Consider the following 19425-nt stretch of genomic DNA (forward strand, 5'->3'; position numbering starts at 1 on the left):
ACAGCCTTCGCATCTAGAGTTACACTCTTCTGGCTTCTGTCTACATAGTCACAGCAGCCAGAAGAGCTGCAGTAGGTTAATTGTATTAAATACAAGAGCCTTCTTTTTAAAAGTAAAATGCTTTGTAACAGTTATCCTCACCCAAAAGATCCCAAACCCTTAGGACTTCATGGTAACTCAAATAGTAAATAATTCTGATGCATTTCAGTTCTTAAAACAAAGAAATGAAACCATTAAACTAAAAAGAAATGTAAACTAAGGCAAATTAGCCCAACCTATGCAGCGGAGTGTTGCTTTACAAGGTCACATGAGGTAGAAAATCTGAGCGAAGGGAACAGACCCAACCTGTTATTTCCCTCGCCTGGTCATGGATGCGGCGGTTCAGCTCCTCTTTTTCTGTTTTCAGTAATGTGTTCTGCTCTTTCAGCTCCGATACCAGCTACAGAGACAATAAAATATTTGACTCACAATGCAGTTGATCTTTTACCAGTAGCTCTAACAGCAACTATATCCTTGTTTCTAAAGTTCAAATACTTGAACTTTTCCTCAGAGGATGAAATCAGTCAATTAAGTTACGACATCTTCATTTCCCAAATTACATGTCTTAACTATGTCCCACTGCAGATTCCCCTGTATATTCTGCACTTCATTTCTGAGTGGATGCCAAAATTGCCTTGAACCACTCCATTGTGCCATAATGTTTTTCAGTAAAGTCCCAAAGATATAATTTATTCCCTGAAACAGAAACATTCCTGCAATAGGAACAAATTTGGTTCTATTGCCTATTCCATTGCATTGGGTAACACCATAATCTAACATCTCGCCTCTGCCCAAAAGTTGTGCTGCTTTAACCGTGCCCAGGTTTACCAGTTACTCGTTTGTCTCTGACTATGGTTACTATGCATTCCTTTTACTTAATCAATTAATATTTTTCCTTATGTTTATCTGATCTTGAAATTTATCACTGCGGCATCACATAATGATGGAATGGCTCTTCCAATATTCAAAACTTGCACCGCTATCAGCAAGTAATCTTGGCAGGAAACAACTTGTTTGATATGCTCATGGTTAAAGCAAAGATAAGGGATTAGTCGAAACCTGTTCAACTAGACTATGCACACATACATGTGTTCAGTAGGCTAATTGATTAAATTCGGAAGGATATAAACAGGTACCTTTGAATACTGCGTACGGGACAGATTTCTGGTATCTATGTGATTACGGTCTCGAGGTAGGTAAAACGATTTCTTTTTATCAATGCGCTATCTCTGACTAATTGAGGAAGCTTAAGTATTTGGATTTGCAAATACTTTGAATATCAAAATCTGATTAGATTGAATGCATATGTTTACACACAATATATAGATTTAGTATATTCTTTTACCAGAGGTATAGTTATTTAGGTATCAAGCCTATTTAGGATTGTACAGGTGTAACACTGCTTGAAAATACTGTAAAAATATCAGCCACACAACTGAAGAAGTTAAGCCTGGCAAAACCTGAGTGGACACCAGGCTCCTACAAACCTTCTCATGTATCTGAGACTGCATACTTGCCTGCTCAGTTTCATGTTTGTATTTGTCTGCCCATTCCTCAATGGTCTTCTTCTCAGACTGAGTTTGGTGCAGCTCCTTCCGGAGCTTGGCAATCTCCTCCTGAAGGCTGAGGACACGGTTGGTTGCGTTCTTAGCCTCCTCCTCACTCATCCGAAGCCTTTCCACATCACTCCGCAGCTTCTCTGTCTCTGTACTGTACGTAATCTCCAGGTTGCTCAGCTTCTCCAGCAGAGATTTGTACTCTTTGTTCTTTGCAAAACACAACACATAGCAGCTGTTGGAGAAGTTCTGCTTTAAGGGAGCCTTCTAGTCCCCTACAGAATATACTCAGACAAGGGAGCAAAAGAGCAGCTTCCCCATTTCCAAAAAGTTTCAGTCTGTTTTTGCAGAATTACTTAACGAGGTGAGACAGAACAGCCCAGCCCTTAAGCCTGTGGATTAACTTCTCAAACTAAAATCAGACAGGGAGCCCACACACATCAAACGGGATCACCTCACCTTCCCCTTAAACAGAGCAACTGACATGCTTCAAGTGAAATACCAACATTAAGGGAGCAGATGTTTTCTCTCAGTGCTGCCGAGAGCCACCAATGGATGCTTTACTGTTCCAGTTCTCCTGTGGCCTCCCTTTCTCCTCTACCAATGTTCTTCACCAGAAAAAAGAACTGACACCTTACAATGAAAATTCAGTGCATTTTTCTGTGAATGCTCACAGTGCTACTGAGAAAGGTAATACAAGATTGCTAAATGTTTTCCCTGAGGCCAGGGAGCTTTTACCTGCTCATCAATTTTTCGCTGCAGCTGCATGATCTTGTTCTCCAAGCCAATGTGAAGCTTCTTGTAGCGCTCTACAGACCGGGCCTCTATCTTCAGTTTCTTCAGCTCCCTCTTGGCCATCATGCGCCGGTAACAGCATTGCAAGTAAACAATTGCCTTCAGGGTCCTACGGTAGTGCACTCGAGCCAGCCAGCCTCTTACATGCTTCTGAATAATAATAGACTTGTGCTCCCGAAGCATCTACAGTTAAGAAAAAACACCACAAGGTGTATTAGAGTTGCAAACTACACCTGCTCAGTTAAACAGACTCCATAATGAGAGGTGTAATGATGATGTGCACATAGAGACACCTTAGCCTGAAAAGAGAAACTGCTGGTGAAGAGCAACAAGAAATTAATACAGAATTAATTTAAACAAAAAAGAAGAGGAAAGGAAGACACGAATAAGGAAGATGACAGGGAATACAATGAAATGGAACCAGAAGGAAAAACATGGAAAGAGGAACTGGAGGCACACCGAAGAACCGGGCATTCCTTTGTGTTGATGTCAGATCCAAGCTAATTACAAAAATATATGGTACTTGTTGGCAAGATTACAAATACAATCCCTTTTTTTTTTACTGCATCTTCTATCTCAAAACATCTTAGCATCATTGATGTATGTTGCATAGAATTCATCAATACAATATCACACTTGATATTCAATGCAGCTAGTATACACTAGAACCCAAAGTAAATTGTAGCAGCTGTTAAAAATAGCAGCCATAATCTAGCTGACCAAGCTACAAGTTCCAGCCAGTTTAGTTTTCCCTTTTTTTTTTGGCCTTTTTTGACATATCTTAGACTTGCCAGCACGGAAAAAAAAATCTCCATTTATTCTAATCAGAAATTTTATACTGTAATAATTCCAATTCATTTCATAGCAGAAATTTCAACCATAGCTTTGAGGTGTTTAAAAAAAAAAATAAAATAAAAAAATTTAACGAAAAACAGCCAAGAATGCCAGCAACCTTCATCAGTGTATTAGCCAGAGACTTCCACTAGGAAGAGTCTACTACTTGTTTTTGGATACTTCACTCACTGATTCAATCAGAGATCCCCCAGGTCTGGAGCACCTGAATTGCAGCAGACCACAGCTATGTTTGGAGAGCCTGCCTAAACCCACAAGGCTTCCAGGACTCTGAGAACTTTAGAGTTCACTCAATAAAGCTTCTGCAAATTAAAAAGATTTTTCTAAAGAATAAAACTGTTCAAGATTTTATGTTACTTCTTGGATTTGATAGTTTAAAAATCATATGCAGTTCATATTCTTACACCACAAAGCCAATAAGACAAATTAGTAGGGTAACAACAATTTTATTTTCTTTTATACTTCTTAGCAAATGAACTGAAATGTGTTAGAAGTGTTGCATTTCCAGATCAACGAATTTAAAAGGTTCACTGGCAAAGCGGTAAGATTATAAGATACACAAACTTTCTCCCTTAGTAGCATTTATTTCTGAAGGAAAAATGAGACTTGAAATACCAGCACTTGGTTAAGTAGCACACTGAGGTAAGGAAATAGCTCTCTCAAAAGTACAGCAAGGTCAAAAGCCAAAGTCCTCCTGTCTGCATGCCATGCAGTTAGTATTCCTGCCTCCTTCTCACACGTTTCCTGGAACAGTCCTTCAGGTTGCTGTGAGTGCTTCAACAGCTCAGACACAACTAGCTTTCAACATTTTTGCCTCAAGTTTGAAAGCAACAAGTCCCATAAAATACCTCCATTGTGCAGGGATGGTCCTCATCTGCCAGTGAATTCTCACACCCATGCAATCCAGTGAGGAAACAGGCCACTCCAATGGAAGGTGAGAGTACCAGAAAAGTTACTTAATTTACCAGGTATTTCCCAGGAAAGCTTATATAAAAGCTGTAGAGGAACTAAACTCCTTCTTAAGCCGAGAAACACATCGCAACATCTTGGGCAGAAGCCTTCCCCAGGATGTGTGGAATAGATGACTCAACCATTATAAATTCCTTGTTTTAGTCATGTGACTGCAACACATACCCTTTATTCTAACAACAACAACAGGTACTTTTCACAATCCTAACGAACAACACGTGTACCATATATTACTTAGAGAGCCACAGCTCAGCTCAAGTGCGCTGTCATACGACAACCTTTTGGTTTCACTCACTTGCAAACATCACGAACTTCAGAACAACCCTGTTTACCTTCCCATGGCATGCACAGCCTGTGCTTCTCTCCCTGGCCATCCTTGTGTCTCAGCTTTAATACAATTCCACCTTAGGAGGACAACGTGTACACCCAGCACATCGCAGGTGCTCTTGCCAGAACCTCATGTTTGACTGCAGTGAACAACTCACTGCTCGATGGGGACAGTCCCTGACAGGCAAGGCTGACCACCCCTTATGGGGACCCCTCCAGAAATCTGCCATCTCTGTTAAGAGGGAATATAACGGGTTTATAAAGCTCTGTGCTACAGGACAGATGCAGTGTGTATCATTCATGCCACTAACTTCAGGCATACAGAATCATCTCTCATTTTCCTAAAGATGGCTTTTAGTCCTCATATTGCTGTGATCCCATCTGTCAGATCACTGTTAAAAGCTTATCTTATATAGTCTCAGGACATAAAATATGGTCTGTAATAATGAAAATGCTAAGAATTCCAATAAAGAGACAAGTAGATACTCACACAAAAGACCAGCTGAGTCAAGCATGGGGATCTCATTATTTAGAAATTCTTATCAGGGATTACTTGTTTTCAAACTTTCTGGTTAGTATATGTTAGAAAGCCGTAATTTAGACACATTCACATGTGACTGTGTAGGCAACTTTAGTACAAATGAAAAATACCCAGAAATTTCAAATATAAAAGAGAAACTCATGGAACATAAGCACTAGTTGGCTTTTGGTTATATGCCTTCAATATCTACCCACTTGGGAAAAAAAATAGAAGTCTTTTGGCTAACTTTTCACTGAAATATAGGCTGACTTTTGGGCCTAGTGAAAACAATTCATGTAGACAAAGTGCCATAAAACATGCTGGCATTTTGTAGTCTAATCATTTTGATCATAATTCTGTTTCCAGCCCTGTAACCACTGAAAAGCAAATTCTAATTTCTAAAATCTTCCAGTACCTCAAGGGGGCCTACAAGAAAGATGGGGAGAGGCTGTTCAGGAGGGCCAGTTGTGATAGGACAAGGGGTAATGGTTTTAAAATAGAGGGAGGTAGATTCAGATTGGATATTAGGAAAAAATTTTTTACCATGAGAGTTGTAGAACACTGGAACAGGTTGTCCAGAGAGGTGGTGGATGCTCCATCCCTGGAGACGTTCAAGGCCAGGTTAGATGAGGCCCTGAGCAACCTGATCTAGTTGGAGATATCCCTGCTTCTTGCAGGGGGGTTGGACTAGATGACCTTTGAAGGTCCCTTCCAGCCCTAACCATTCTATGATTCTATGATCAAGCGTAATCAGGAAAATATTGTCAGTACCACTAGGACAGGGTTATACCAATTTCTCTCCAAAACCAAACCAACATCAATACATTTAAAAAAAAAAAAAAACACCCTCACGCTTAAGTTTTAACCTCCTATATTTGTGGGTATCACTTTGCTAACATTTATCTCCTTCAGTATATTCCATCAGCTATTCCAGAATCACTGAAATTAGGGATGGAATAGGAATAGTAGTGCATCACGTATGTCTACTGATGTGAGCAATCCTGATTTGAACTCATGGAGACACATTCATTCACACAGGGCCATTTTCAGTAGTTATTTTAAGTGCCTTGACATTCTGTATAACAAATGAAAAAGTCTTCTCGAGAAATGCTGTAAATCCCTGTTAGATTCTCCATTGACTGCACTGAAAGTCTGGGTGCATCTATATCAGACGACAATGTGAATATCCTGAAAATATGTTACAAGTTCATTGATTGCAGTATCAGATCATTCTAATTTCCAGGTGCTGTCCTTTAATCTATGCTGTGTTACTTTGTTTGTGCATTATGTGTAGCAGTATGCACACAAACATTTCAGGTTCCCAAGGGAACACCACGGAGCGGCTTTGTCCTGAAGGTAGGTGGAAATAAAGCTAGAGTGAAGAAGTAAAATATTATGATTTCTTACCATTTGGTACTTGTTCCTGGCCATGTAACCTCTTAAGAGAGCCTGAAGAGCAATAGTAGCAGCTCGCATGCATTGGTATCTTTTGCGGACCACATACATGCGCTGAAATTTCTGAATAGTGATGGCAGCCCGTGTTCTCCGCAGGAACTTGGCATAGCTAAGCAAGAAAAAGATGACAGAAAATTCCTGTAATTATTTTCCAGTGCTTGAATACTTTTTTTTTTTTACATCCTTTAATTTTATCCTCTTCCTCAAGAGTTGCTACTTCAGTTTCTTCCTCACGTTGCCAGTGATATAGCATTTTTACTTGCTATTCTACCGTATGGCAGTACAACAGAATGATAAATTAATAGAAACCTTGCAAGGTTTTACAGGGAAATGTTTTCACTTCCTCTGACAACTGTGCTATAGAACTGACAAGATACACTCAGCTTAATTTCCCATCACCTTTTCTCCAGCTTTAAAGCTATTTCCACTATGCCACCTTCCAGATCTGCTCTCCTAACCTCAACCTGTAGAAAACGTTTGCTCATTCGTGGCCCTCTCAGCAAGACAATTACAAAGCATCTTGACATAAGCCTTTTTCCAAAGGCTGATTTTTACAGTCTTCATAACCACCTTGTCTTTGAACGATACCACCTGTACTCCTGCCCTCTTCTCTGGCCAATCCATGGCCATCCCTCACAATTCAATTCAAACAAAGGACTCTGACTGGTGTATCTCCTTTCACACCTGGATGAGGAACGGCTTCTCCAGCAGGACAGACAGACCCAGCTAGGAGGGCACATGGAAACTGGGCAATAAGGACTCAGCCAAGAGTCCTGCTTTACCTCACCTGCAACATATCTCCTAGTACTACCTGTACTCTGCTCCCGCTAACAACACACTGTTCTAAGCATCACACAGCCAGGGTGCTGCTGTCCTCTCAGGAAGGTCAAAAACAGGCAGGACAGACACGCTCATTATATTCAATTTCCTTCATTTCCCTGGAAAATCGCTTCCTCTCAGGCAGTACAGGAAGAAGAGAACAAATGTATCACATTTAAATGTCCTACTTAAAGGGATGTGAATTGAGGCTAGTGTGGGTTTTCCCACAAGCATTGCTTACCATCGTGCTTGGTACCCTCTGACATATCTCTGTATGGTGATGGCAGCCTTCCTCATACGCACGTACTTCTTTCGCATCAGCCAGCCTCGGATCGTCTTTTGGATGCGGATACAGGCAGCCCTCAACTTATCTGCCCTTATTTTTTCCAGATAGGCTACTTGACCAGCCCGGAAAAATATTTTTGTCTTACCAAACTGGTACTTATCCTTGTCCTATTTTCAGAGGTAAAAAGAGGATCAGTTACAGCATTAAACATTAATGGATAAAAACAAGGAATGAAGGACTAAATGAAAGTACAGTTAGTAAAGAGGCAAAATTATCTGTGTAATATTTCAGGTAAATCTACACTTACATTAAGTAGTGGAGGAGAGTATTTTCCCTGTATGATTATGTTAACAAGCTAATACAATAAGGCCACAAGCATGGCCTAAAGGAGTAACATGAGAATTTTGCTTAGACAAGAATGGCACAAAGATTATAAGAGACATGGAAGGCTACAGGAGGTAACGAAGGGGCCCACGGGAGGAAAGCAATACAGGCAATGCACACGTACAACTTCCTGTTAAAATTGTAGATGAACCCTCTGAATGGCCCATCTTCAACCATATTACACAGTACAAACAAAACAGCTGGGGCTTCAAACATATACACATCGTTTACTGCCATCATGACTAAGCCAGAACAAAGCACCTCATTGCTGCTCAAACACATCTGAAATTTCAGAAATAAACCAGAAAGAGAATAATATTTTATCTCTGTAGGCTGCAGTACTCCTTGGAGGGAAAAACTGAGAATATACAAAGGTACATTTAAAAAAATTAATTTTGTTCATTGTTTGATGTCAAGTTAAAAGGAACAACAAAGAGCTACAGCTTACAATACATTGAACACTATACATTAACACTATAGACGCATATAAACCAAAAGATTTGTCAAGTCCACCCAATGACACAATTTAAAAAGCCAAGCCCCAACCTGCCTGTACAGTATTTATTTTTTTGTTTCTATAAATATCCTAACACTGGCATCGCACTTGAGCAAGGTAAGCTTTCTTGCTTTTGTATCTTCAGTAAACTTGGTCTCTTTCTCTTCCTAACTGACATTTCTGAGTAAGTCTTAATTAACCACCTTCTACTGAGAACTGGTCGGAATTGTCTCTTTGGAGCATGCCTACCCTCCACTCGCTGTTCATCGGTCAACTCATCAGTTCAAGGGCAATGCCAGTGGTGTGGATAGCATAGCCTGGGAATGCAGGGCTGCAACTGGAGGCAGGAGGCAAAGCAAGAGGCTGCCGAGGTACGAGGACAGCCACAGTGCTAAGCAGGGAGACAACGCCACAAGGACGAAAGGAGTGAAAAGGGTTGACTTCAGCACAGGAGCTGAGAGGAGCAGGGTGAAAGACACAAACACACACACAGACAGAAACACCTCCACATTAGAAAACCTCCAGGTAACTACACCTTATTTCAGGTGTGGTTAATACATCTTGCCATTAAGCAAGGTAAGGCTCACCCCCAACCCACTCACACTTAAAATCACTGTCTTCCTTTCCTGTGATACACTGGGAAATTCTACAGTTCCTGTGCTAATATTGGTGGGTTAGTACTTTGCAGAAGTGCTAAAATAGTGTGGCCATGAGGGAGTAAGGGATGCCATCTTTACTCCTTCAGATTCCAAATGCTCTCAGGACTAAGTCTAGTACCAGAATCAGCTTCTCCAGGACATTTTTACATGTCTGCTTTCGGTCACTAAGGACATCTCTCTGCTTCATCAGAACACGGTAACGGCTGAAGAACTCTTGGTATGTCCACCTGTCCCAAAAACAGAGATGGTGTCAGTCCCAACAAAGAATAATTCTCTTAAAGAGAAGAACTGCAGCTGAAAGAAGTATAAAAAGCGGCAAACACACCTGGAGGGGAAGCCAGCTGCACTGATTCGGATGGTCTCCAGGACACCACAAGCTCTCAGCTGCTGCACTGCCCGCTTTTCATCAAATCTACACAGGAATAAAAAAAGCCCATGGATGTGGGGCTAGTTTAGCATTACATGGGACCTCTGGTCCTGCGCACACCAAGGACAGGAGCAGCACAGAGAGGGAGCCGAGGTGGGATGTGATGGGTGGTTAACACATCCAGCTAGTGCTTCTGCAACTCAGTGATGACAGAGGACAGCCTAACCGGGTAATTGCCTGAGCCCGTTGGCTGCTGCAAAGCTGCTCGTCATTGTCCTGCTTCCTGCTGGCCTGCCCAACAGTCATGGGAGTCTTTATGTGCCCGGATTTTAAGCAGACTTTTGAGAAAAACTCTAAGCAAGTTCATATATGAAAAAAAGATAAGGAATAATACATTGACATTTACATTGAGGGTGGTGAGGTACTGGAACGGGCTGCCCAGAGAAGTTGTGGCTGCCCCATCCCTGGAAGTGTTCAAGGCCAGGTTGGATGAAGCTTTGGGCAACCTGGTGTAGTGGAAGGTTTCCCTGCCCATGGCAGTGGGGTTGGAACTAGATGATCTTTAAGGTCCCTTCCAACCCAAACCATTCTATGATTCTATGATTGGAATCTGCAAAAGCGAATTCCAGCAAACGTCAAATGAGCTCAAGGAGTGCAAACTGCGGGTCACATTTAAAACAGCTAGCAATGAAAATGCTGGTATTTCTTCTCACATATCACCATGAACAAAAAAAAGTATGAGGAAGTATTTATTCCTCTATTCATCCCAAAACGTCTTCATTTGTAAATACACATACACACAGACAGCGAGTCCATAGCAAGAGAAAGGAGACACACAACTTCAGTACTGAGAGAGCAAGCCTCAGCAGGACCTCCATCTTACGAGGCCTTGGGCAATTCCCACGCACGGGCTACACGAACCACGCAGGAACCAGCTTACGTGAACGGAAACTTGAAATCGTTCGGCTTAATACAGCGCACGTAGTGTGGAGTTGTAGCGTTCAGGGTTTCCATCAGCAGATGAAGCGAGTTTCGAAACTTTTTGAAAAATAAAAAGGGAAAAATATCAGGGAATAACCTCAGTCGTGTTTGAGATAACCTCAGAAAGCAGACCTAGGGATATTTGCTTATTTGTAATAATGCTTTCAGTAATAAACACCAGCTTGTTTTTGTTATGGCAATAGATTTCAGTTTCAGATTCCATCTTTGGGTTAATTATGTTACAGTGAGACTTCTAAATGTTATGCTTTGTAAGAGTAAAGCTCCCATGTCAGCATGTGATAAATTCCAAAAACATGGGATAGACAGAGTTATTTTCAGCTTTTGACTGTCTCGTCTACCCTAATCTTTGTCTAATCCATCTCTTCATGACTAAACCTCATGACATACTACTAAATAGCCATTTAATTTTAAATAAATGTAAATTTAAAAATCAACAGAGCGGTAAAAAAAAAAGTATCAATTTCTCCAGTTCCACTGATCCCAGTGTCAGATCTACTGAAGAGAACCTTGAAAGTTGAATATTCGAGCGTTTAAGGAGCTTTACTTTTAAAGGAGTATCAGGACCACACATACCTAACATACTGCAATATATGCCTCTAACCACAGAATACCCTAATAGATAAAGAAAACTATGAAAACACATCTTAGATGTTTTAAATGTATTGGTATGGATTTCCCTCTTTCTGTTGAACCCATGATTCTAAGCCAACCTCCGTTTCTACACAGAATATGATAAAATAATTTTTGTATTAGTTTTCTTTAAAATTTATGGATTAATATACACAGTTGATTGATAATAGTAGTATGAGAGTATTCCTAACACTTCAACTCATAGTTTCAGTCTGACAACAAAACTGTTTGGTCTCTACCAGCCTCAGGATACTGTCTGTTTGCAAAATCAGAAATGAAGTTCAAATTAAAAAGATAACTGGGCAGGGGTTCTCTTGCATGAATTGCAGAAGATTGGAATTTGCAGCCTGTACCACGAACACACGCCAGGCAGCTTTGCATTCTGTACAGCAGCATGAATAACCACTCCTATTCCCACCCAAAAGTTGACACTTCTTGTGGTTGGGGAAGGTTATAGAGAAATTACGAATATCCAAATCAAACATTTTCTGAATTCCCTTAGCAGTGTGACTAGCTCGTGACACTGCCCAGACACTGTCTAACATCTTGGTTATAGTATCGGCAACCTTCCAAGGCAGTGGACAAAGCCCAGGCATTTTTTGTGATTTTATCAGAACTGTGCACCTGAGACATGTGGCTGGTTCATCTTTACGATTGTCCAAGGACACTGATACAAAGAACTTACGTTCCCTGAGAGCTAATTTATATTCCAGGCTGTCTTACAGTAACATAAAAGAGTTATCCACACAGATCTCCTGGAAGCCCCAGGCAAAAGAAGAATGCCGCTACTCACTAGCAAAGTGGTACAGGGAGGAAAGTAGATAAAAACTGAGTACTAAGCTGTCAAAAAAGTTCCCTTTGGCTCCTATGTATAGTTCAAGGGACACTCTGTCATATATAAAGCACTGACTGGAGACATAACCATCTTGAGAAAACATCTGTTAAATCTGTTGAGTGGAAAGTAACAAAGTAGTGAGTTCTCTGGCCATACTAATCTGCATACTTTGAATTTGATTCTGGCACACATATGACGGGTATTTTATGTTTAGCCCATTGACAACTGGAAGCAAGTTTTCTGCAGACTGAACTCCCACTTTTGATTTGAGTCAGACAACGTGGCAAATGATCAAAAAGACCCAGTATAAGATTTTCAAAGCTCCTCAGCATCCAGCATGTTAAATCCATATTGAAAAACATGAGTTTTGGTTTTGGCACCACAATAAGAACCGAGCTCCCCCAAATTGTGGCCCAAAATGTATTAGTAATTAGGGTGCATTTGCTCCAAACTGTAAGTCATAATCAGCTGCACCTGTCTCAAAACTGTAAGGGATCTCAAGAAGCACCAGCACACCTTGAGACCTGTGAGACAGAGGGAGGTAGAGGGAGAGAGTATTTATTAGAGCTGCATCTTCAAACTCACCTGATGTCCAACAGTTTTCTTATGCTCCTTGCTAGCTTGACCTGGCCTGGCCTTGGCTGGTTTTACAGCCGTGCGAGACAAAGGCACACGCCCTGAAGGGGTTGCTGATGTGGGACTGAGGACCTTCTCTTCATCCTGGAATAACTCTGGTAGCAGCTTAAACTGGTATAACAGCAGGAAAAAATACAGAGGGTAAGAATCCAGCAAGTCATTGCACCCATTTGTGCTTAAGGTAGTTAGAATCCAGGATCAGTTTTTGTAAGCACTGGGTTTTTGTTGAACTTCACATGGGGACAAATGCAAAACCACATTCCAGCTAGTCGTATCATGAGTGGGTCATGATTTACTACTAAAAATTTTGTGGGTTTGATCAGTGAGTCTCCTGAAGATAAAATTCTGATTTGAGTTCTTTTTTTTTTTTTCCATAGAGCCAGCAATAGCTTCCATGTGAAACTGTTAGATACTGACAGCAGTTTCATAAGTACCAATTGCAATTATATACAGCTGCTTTGATCTAAGAAGTAAACAACAGGGTCTTCTTATATTTCAGTGGTGCTTCAGACTCCTTTATGGTTCAAAAATATCTAGGACATTAAATAACTCAGCAGACAACAAAGAATATCCCTGCTTTATCACTCTAAATTGAAATAATCAACTTAAAAGAGGAACTATCAACTAAAAAAAAAAAAAACATTAGCCAAATTTACCTGACTGAAGATCTACTCTCAGGCCAGTGGGAGCGGAGGAAAAACCTGAAACATCTTTCCAAATATCACTCAGGGCTTCCGGATCCCTTTCTCTAATGGCTACAAAATACACCCGTATATAATAGCTGCTTTGAAATAACTTAGAACTAAAAATAACATCACCAGATCTTTCTACTGACAATTATAGCACTTCAGAAGCATTATAAGAGTAAGAAAATCTGAACTTCTCTACCTGTCAATGAATAATCTTTTATCTATCATCTGTGCATTTTCTCCCAAGAGATAGGAGCATTCAATTTTCAGTACTAGAAAGTGCTTGGGCTAAGTACAACCTAAAAAATAAAAAAATTGGTTTTGCCTTATAAAACTTGGTGAGCATGCACGATATCCAATGAAACATGCTGCACAACAAAATGGTACTTGTGCTCTGTGATTGTGCCAGATGGGCTAGCAAAAGGCATCAAACGTTCCTCAGTAGCATCCAGCACAGCACTCCAGCATAACAGAATGACTACGAATGCTACAAAGGTAGCCTAAATTCCTGAACTAAAAAGGAGTATCACACCTTAGCTTTATCTCACCTGAGCCTGCCAGATTAGGAGTGCGGTCACCTTAGGTTACCTCTGTAGCTGGTGGAAGAGTGACATTTCCAGAGGGTGATTTAGCTCATCTCCTTCCACTGACTCAAAGGGCTCAGGATGACTGGGCCACCACCACCTCATTCAGCTGCACGCAGTCAGATGGAGTGAGTCGGTATGCTCAGGCATCGGAGCTACACAGCCAAGTCTTTTCATCCCATATAGAAACTTTTCCCAATGCAGTATGCTTTGTCTGAAACTCCTGATGCTCTCACACACCAGGAGTGGGGGTGGGAAGGGGGTACTCAGTGTCTGGATTGCAGATGCATGAGCTCTTCTAAGCTATCAGTACCTAAGCCTCATTCCCTTTTTCCAGCCCTGGGAAAATAGGCCTGTAAGGACAGGCAAGTGCACTTCAAAGGCGCCACTTTCATCGTCGCTGCCTCAGTCACTGCTGCCGAAGAAAGGAGCAGCGTACGGCCGTCTGGTCAACAACAGCGGAGCGCTGCGGAGGGGATCCACGCTGAGGGCATTCGTGTTTTCCTTTGGTTTTGGTTTTTAGTATCTTATCAATTTTCTTTGTTTCACAGAACACTAGGAGTGTTCCAAGAGAGGGAAAACACTGATCAAAGTGCAGACAATTCACGTAGAAAACAAGCAAGCAAGCATTTTTTCCCCTGTAATTTTTTCAGGCGACTCAACAGACATGCTGCTAACAATCTTACCGGTAATTTCTTTCAATACAGAGCCACAACAGCAGACTTTAACAACATGCCAGTAGCAAGCATAAAAGCTGAGGACTATTGCATTGCTTTCATGATACATGCATGGAAACCGAACTAGTTCAAAGAGGTTCTGTGGGTGGATTTATAGAGAAGGCCAAAACAAACAGCTAAACACTAGAGTGCCTGCCAAGAGCAGTGTGTGTCATGCACTCTGGAGAGCAAAGAAGCATTCGAGCTGTCTGTGAGAGTGGGCATGGGCAGGATGACAGATGCTGCATTCAGTTTAGAATTACCTTCTGTTAAATGTGCACAGCAAACCCAGAAAACAGCAACAACAAATAAAAATAAAAATCAGAAATCAGAAATGCAATCCCACTGCAGTTACTAATAAAGAGGGCCTGCTGAAAAATAAAAATGAAACACTCTTATTTTGAAAATTTATTTTCTTCACAGTTGATTTTATTTTTTTAAAAAACACTGGTTTTGGTAAAATTTACCATTGGGGAAACCCATCTTGTTTCCTAGTGTTTATACTGAATTGACTCAACCTACTGAGCCTACCAAAGCAGTTGTCATGCTCTTATGGCAGCTGTGTCCCCATCATCCCTTACTCACTGGTCTACATCCCTCTGAGCACTCCTGCACCTCTGCCCTGCACAGTGCACTGCCACGTCGTGGCAGAGCCGGAGCCACATAGGCTGCTGGTCCCTGCCGGCTCCCTGGGGATGCCACCCACCTCCCACTCCCATGGCAATCGGCTTCACTCAAACCACTTCAACACTTCTCTCAGTAGAAAGTCTGCTGTGGTTTTTCATTATACTACATGTTTTAATCATTTAGCTTCATAGATCTGCTCAGAATAGAAACAGAAGAGAAAAATGCTGCTTTTCCTGATAGAATAGCATAATTTTAAATAGCCTGTCCTTGATATCCAGCTTCCTGGGCCATTAGAGCTAGGAAATTTCCAACAGCCATCACAGCTCAATGTCACGTTAATTGCCTTTACATTCCGGAAGAGCACAGATAGTATTTTTGCCATTAAAAAATGCAGATGATGCTACTGAAGGCCTGTTCTATAGTATTCCTTCATGCAGTATTTTTCAGTTCAGATGTTATCTTCCTTTCACAGGTATCAAGAAAGTAAATTCTAGTTTGTGTCCTCAGGGCCTTTACATTTCATTCCTCTTTCATTTTGCTTCTGGAACAGAACTTGTCTCTCCTCCAGAAATTTTCTGCTCAATTGTCAGACCATAAACAAGGAGCTTCTGGTTTCAGATGGCAAAATTAAGGGCTTAACTGTTCAGCCTTCTTATATCACTATAGTATATTATAAGTCCTTGATGCCTTTACAGAAAATAGAGCAAAGTTTTGTGAAAAGAAAAAAACCCCAACCATACAAAAAAACAAACAGTGAAATCAGTGGCTAAATATAGACTGATCTTACATGGTGCAAAATTAGGCTACAGAACTTTCTAAATTCATACAGAGAGCCAAGTAAAACACAAACCATGTTAAATTTCAGTTGATATGATACTAAGGGAGAAATATTTCCTAGCTTCGTAAGAAATTTTATAGGACCCTTAATTCAAGGATTCTTAACTGCAAAAGAAGAAAAAAAAAATCCTTATACTAACCTTACTTGATTTTAGGACCTTAATTTGTTCTTCATAAACTGTGTCTTTATTCTTTTCCAAAAAGCCTTCACATTGATATTCCACCTGAAAACCATCATTTTACAAAAATGTAAGTATTAAAAGTATTTAATAAGAATATTTTGCATAGAATTCACCAGCTGTAACATCCACATGCAAAACAGATAACTCTTGTGGACGTTGAAAATCTCAGCTCTCAAGTGCATCTTTGTTAAATAGATTTTCCTCAGAGAGTTCTTTCCAGTACAATGTTAAAACATATAGAGATGAATACTGTTACTGCAATATAGCAGGTACATTTCACTGCGGAGAGACACTTATGGTAAGACGGCATGATTGAATGGTTACAATAAAGGTGAAGAATCAAAATATGTGTTGAGCGTCTCCTTCACTGAAGTTATCAGGGCTGCAAAACTGCGTGAAATCCAGATGCAACTGAGAACAAAGTATCTCATCTCACTAGCTGAGAGGCAGGAAGTAGACCTGCCTGCAGCTTATTATGAAAATGCCTCATTTGTACTCAGAAAGACTATTTTTACCACAAGCAATAAAAAGTCTGAACATTGTGACAATACATAACAATAGTCTCCTGGACCAAAGAACTGCCAGAGCGTCAGATAAAAACCTAGTATTTATTTCACTGTTCTAATTTGAAGCTGAACAAAACCCAAAAGCTGTTGTCCAAAGTCTGTACCTTAGAATACAATATTAATTAGCATAAGTATGCTAACTATCATGAAGTATCTCGGGCTAACTCTGCAATGTGTATGAGCAGAAGTGCAGATTATAAAATACAAGAGCAGACCCTTCTACCATTTTATTATTTCAGAGCAGACCTTGATAGCCATCAGCAGCCCCCCTTTCGGTACAGCCATTCGTCAGTGCTTACACAACATTATATTTCAAGCTGCAAATAATTTCAAAAAATTCCTAGAGGGGAAGAAGGCAGAGGATGTGTCTAAGGTCTACCCACAGCTGAAAGCCCACTCTGAACACAAAGTCAGGCACCGTTAATGTTCTTACTGTGGGAGACAATGCCAGGAGAGGGCAGCAGAATCTCTGCCTTCTCCCACAGAAGACAACATCAAGGCACAGAGGTTACTAACCTGTCAGCTGTAGCTTTAATTTTTCCTTCCAGATGTGTGTATGCATTCACGTAAGCACATAGGAAAGCATAAAATGCTCAGCACACACCGCGCATCAGAGCTCAGAGCTCTGCTTGGAGCTTTTAGCTTTCCTTGGCCCTCACTGCTCAGACTAGGCATAGGAAAGCCTTGTTTCCAAATATCAAAGTTTAGCCTAATGAACAGTATATGAAATATTAATTAAATCCTTCCTGTTCTCTTATCCACCAAATGAAACAGAACTCATGAATCTAAACAGTTACAGAGATGTTCTTGCTGCTTTCATTGAGGTAACACTAGACCCAAGAGGAACAGGACCCCCTGTTCTACAAAAAATTCAAGAACCTGGGAGAAATCAAGTGGAGGCAAATAAAGGTCTTCAACTCCCCATGTCAGGACATACAGATCTACTGATAAGAATCCCAGAGCTTCTCCAAACTTTTTTCCACAGAGCTAACAATATTCTGAGGCAGCTTCTTTGTTTAACAGGACAATTATCTTATCCAGGATTTTTATTGTTTTTCATTTATTTCAACCTGAGGAGTTGCTCAGTTTGCTGACGCACTGTGGGAGCTGAGCAAAGCATGCACTTCTCCGAGATACTCCTCATCCAGCATCCTAGAAATAGCTGCTCACTGACAGCAGAGGCGAGGGTGGGAGCGGTACACAGTGCTCCAGCAACACGAAGAAGGGTGTGTTAAACTCTTTCCTGTCTGCACACTAAGATTTTAGGCTGCCCAGGGAGGTGGTTGAGTCCCCATCCCTGGATGTGTTTAAGAATAGGGTGGATGATCTACTTGAGGATATGCTTTAATGGGGATTAGGGATGGTTGGACTCGATGATCTATAAGGTCTTTTCCAACCTAGAAATCTATGAATCTATGAATAAGATGGCAGCAAAACCAACATTGTTTTGTTGTTGCTCTTTAGCTAAAACTACAGTGAAATACATGATTTTCTGTTTCGTGTATTTCTATAGTATAACTTGGATTGAGACAATTATGCTATGAATTCCAAATACGCTGAGCTATCGTGTTTTGAAAAAGGATGGTTAGTAGTTACAGCATGTGACAGGAGTCAGGAGCTCTTGTTTGTGTTCCTGGCTCTGCACAGCTGCCAAGTCAACTTTCTCCTCCCGATGGGGTGTACAGGCAGGCACGCATTTTGCAAGACGCCGAGAAAAGCCAGGGATGTCTCTGCCCAGGCACTGCCTGCAACAGCCTCCCACCCAGGGATCCCTCCCACGCACACATGAGGCAATTTGGAGAAATCTAACAGGACCAGAGACTGCACTTGCTACACTCAAAACAGCCACAGAAAGAGGTACTGGAGGAAGGGCCCTTACCTTGTCAGCAAAGTGCTTTATGATAAAGCCTTATTTGACAAACGTGGTTTTTCAAAGAGGGCACATTTATTCAAATGAGTATTGTAGAGTTTTGGGCCCAAGTGTCATCTGAGCCTTTTGGCATCTACAGAAGAGAACACACAGTCATTTAAAATGTCTTGAAGACTTTTCAGTAGCAAAAGAAACTAAGAAGACGGGGAAAAAACTTTGTGGTTCGCTTTCAAACTCCAACTCCTCAGATTGCCAGCACTGCCATAAGCGAGGATGACAGCAACCAGCGAGGTACTTGCCTTTCTCATACTCTGGACTGGGAGCAGCCCAGCAGCAGGTGTAGCTGCTATGTGATGCTAATAACGCTTCCAGTATCACACACCTGAAGGTGGGGATCCAAGAGGTACATTATCTGACTGAGCAGCATCTCAGCAGGTCAGAACTCATCCACCACCATTACAGTGTGATACACAAGAACCCCAAGCTGGGTTTCCTCTGAAGGAGGCACCACATGCCACCTCCTGTACATGGCTTGGCATAAGTTAAACTATGACAAAAGACAAAAGGTGAGACATGAAGCAAGAGGCTATTTGGAGAAATCTGACAGGACCAGAGACTGCACTTGCTACACTGAAAACAAAGGTTGATCAGAGATCCAGAAACAGATACAGACTCATGATGAAGAGGAGAGAAAAAAAAGCATGACTAGAATAATTTTTTCTCCTCC

At 41.1% G+C, this 19425-nt stretch overlaps 1 protein-coding gene across 1 annotated transcript in view; it reads right to left on the bottom strand.

The window, feature by feature from the left end:
• The window catches only part of MYO5A (myosin VA), a 102271-nt gene that overhangs the window by 25032 nt on the left and 57814 nt on the right, over nucleotides 1-19425 (bottom strand). Inside the window, 13 exon segments of the mRNA XM_086620568.1 lie at nucleotides 346-439; nucleotides 1557-1805; nucleotides 2334-2573; nucleotides 6466-6622; nucleotides 7574-7785; nucleotides 9276-9384; nucleotides 9483-9569; nucleotides 10465-10562; nucleotides 12577-12738; nucleotides 16221-16304; nucleotides 18708-18736; nucleotides 18739-18801; nucleotides 18804-18831. Of these exon segments, the coding sequence (XP_086476694.1) occupies nucleotides 346-439; nucleotides 1557-1805; nucleotides 2334-2573; nucleotides 6466-6622; nucleotides 7574-7785; nucleotides 9276-9384; nucleotides 9483-9569; nucleotides 10465-10562; nucleotides 12577-12738; nucleotides 16221-16304; nucleotides 18708-18736; nucleotides 18739-18801; nucleotides 18804-18831 (1612 nt within the window).

Source organism: Tauraco erythrolophus, chromosome 14 (assembly GCF_009769465.1).
Source record: "Tauraco erythrolophus isolate bTauEry1 chromosome 14, bTauEry1.pri, whole genome shotgun sequence".
Taxonomy (NCBI): domain Eukaryota; kingdom Metazoa; phylum Chordata; class Aves; order Musophagiformes; family Musophagidae; genus Tauraco; species Tauraco erythrolophus.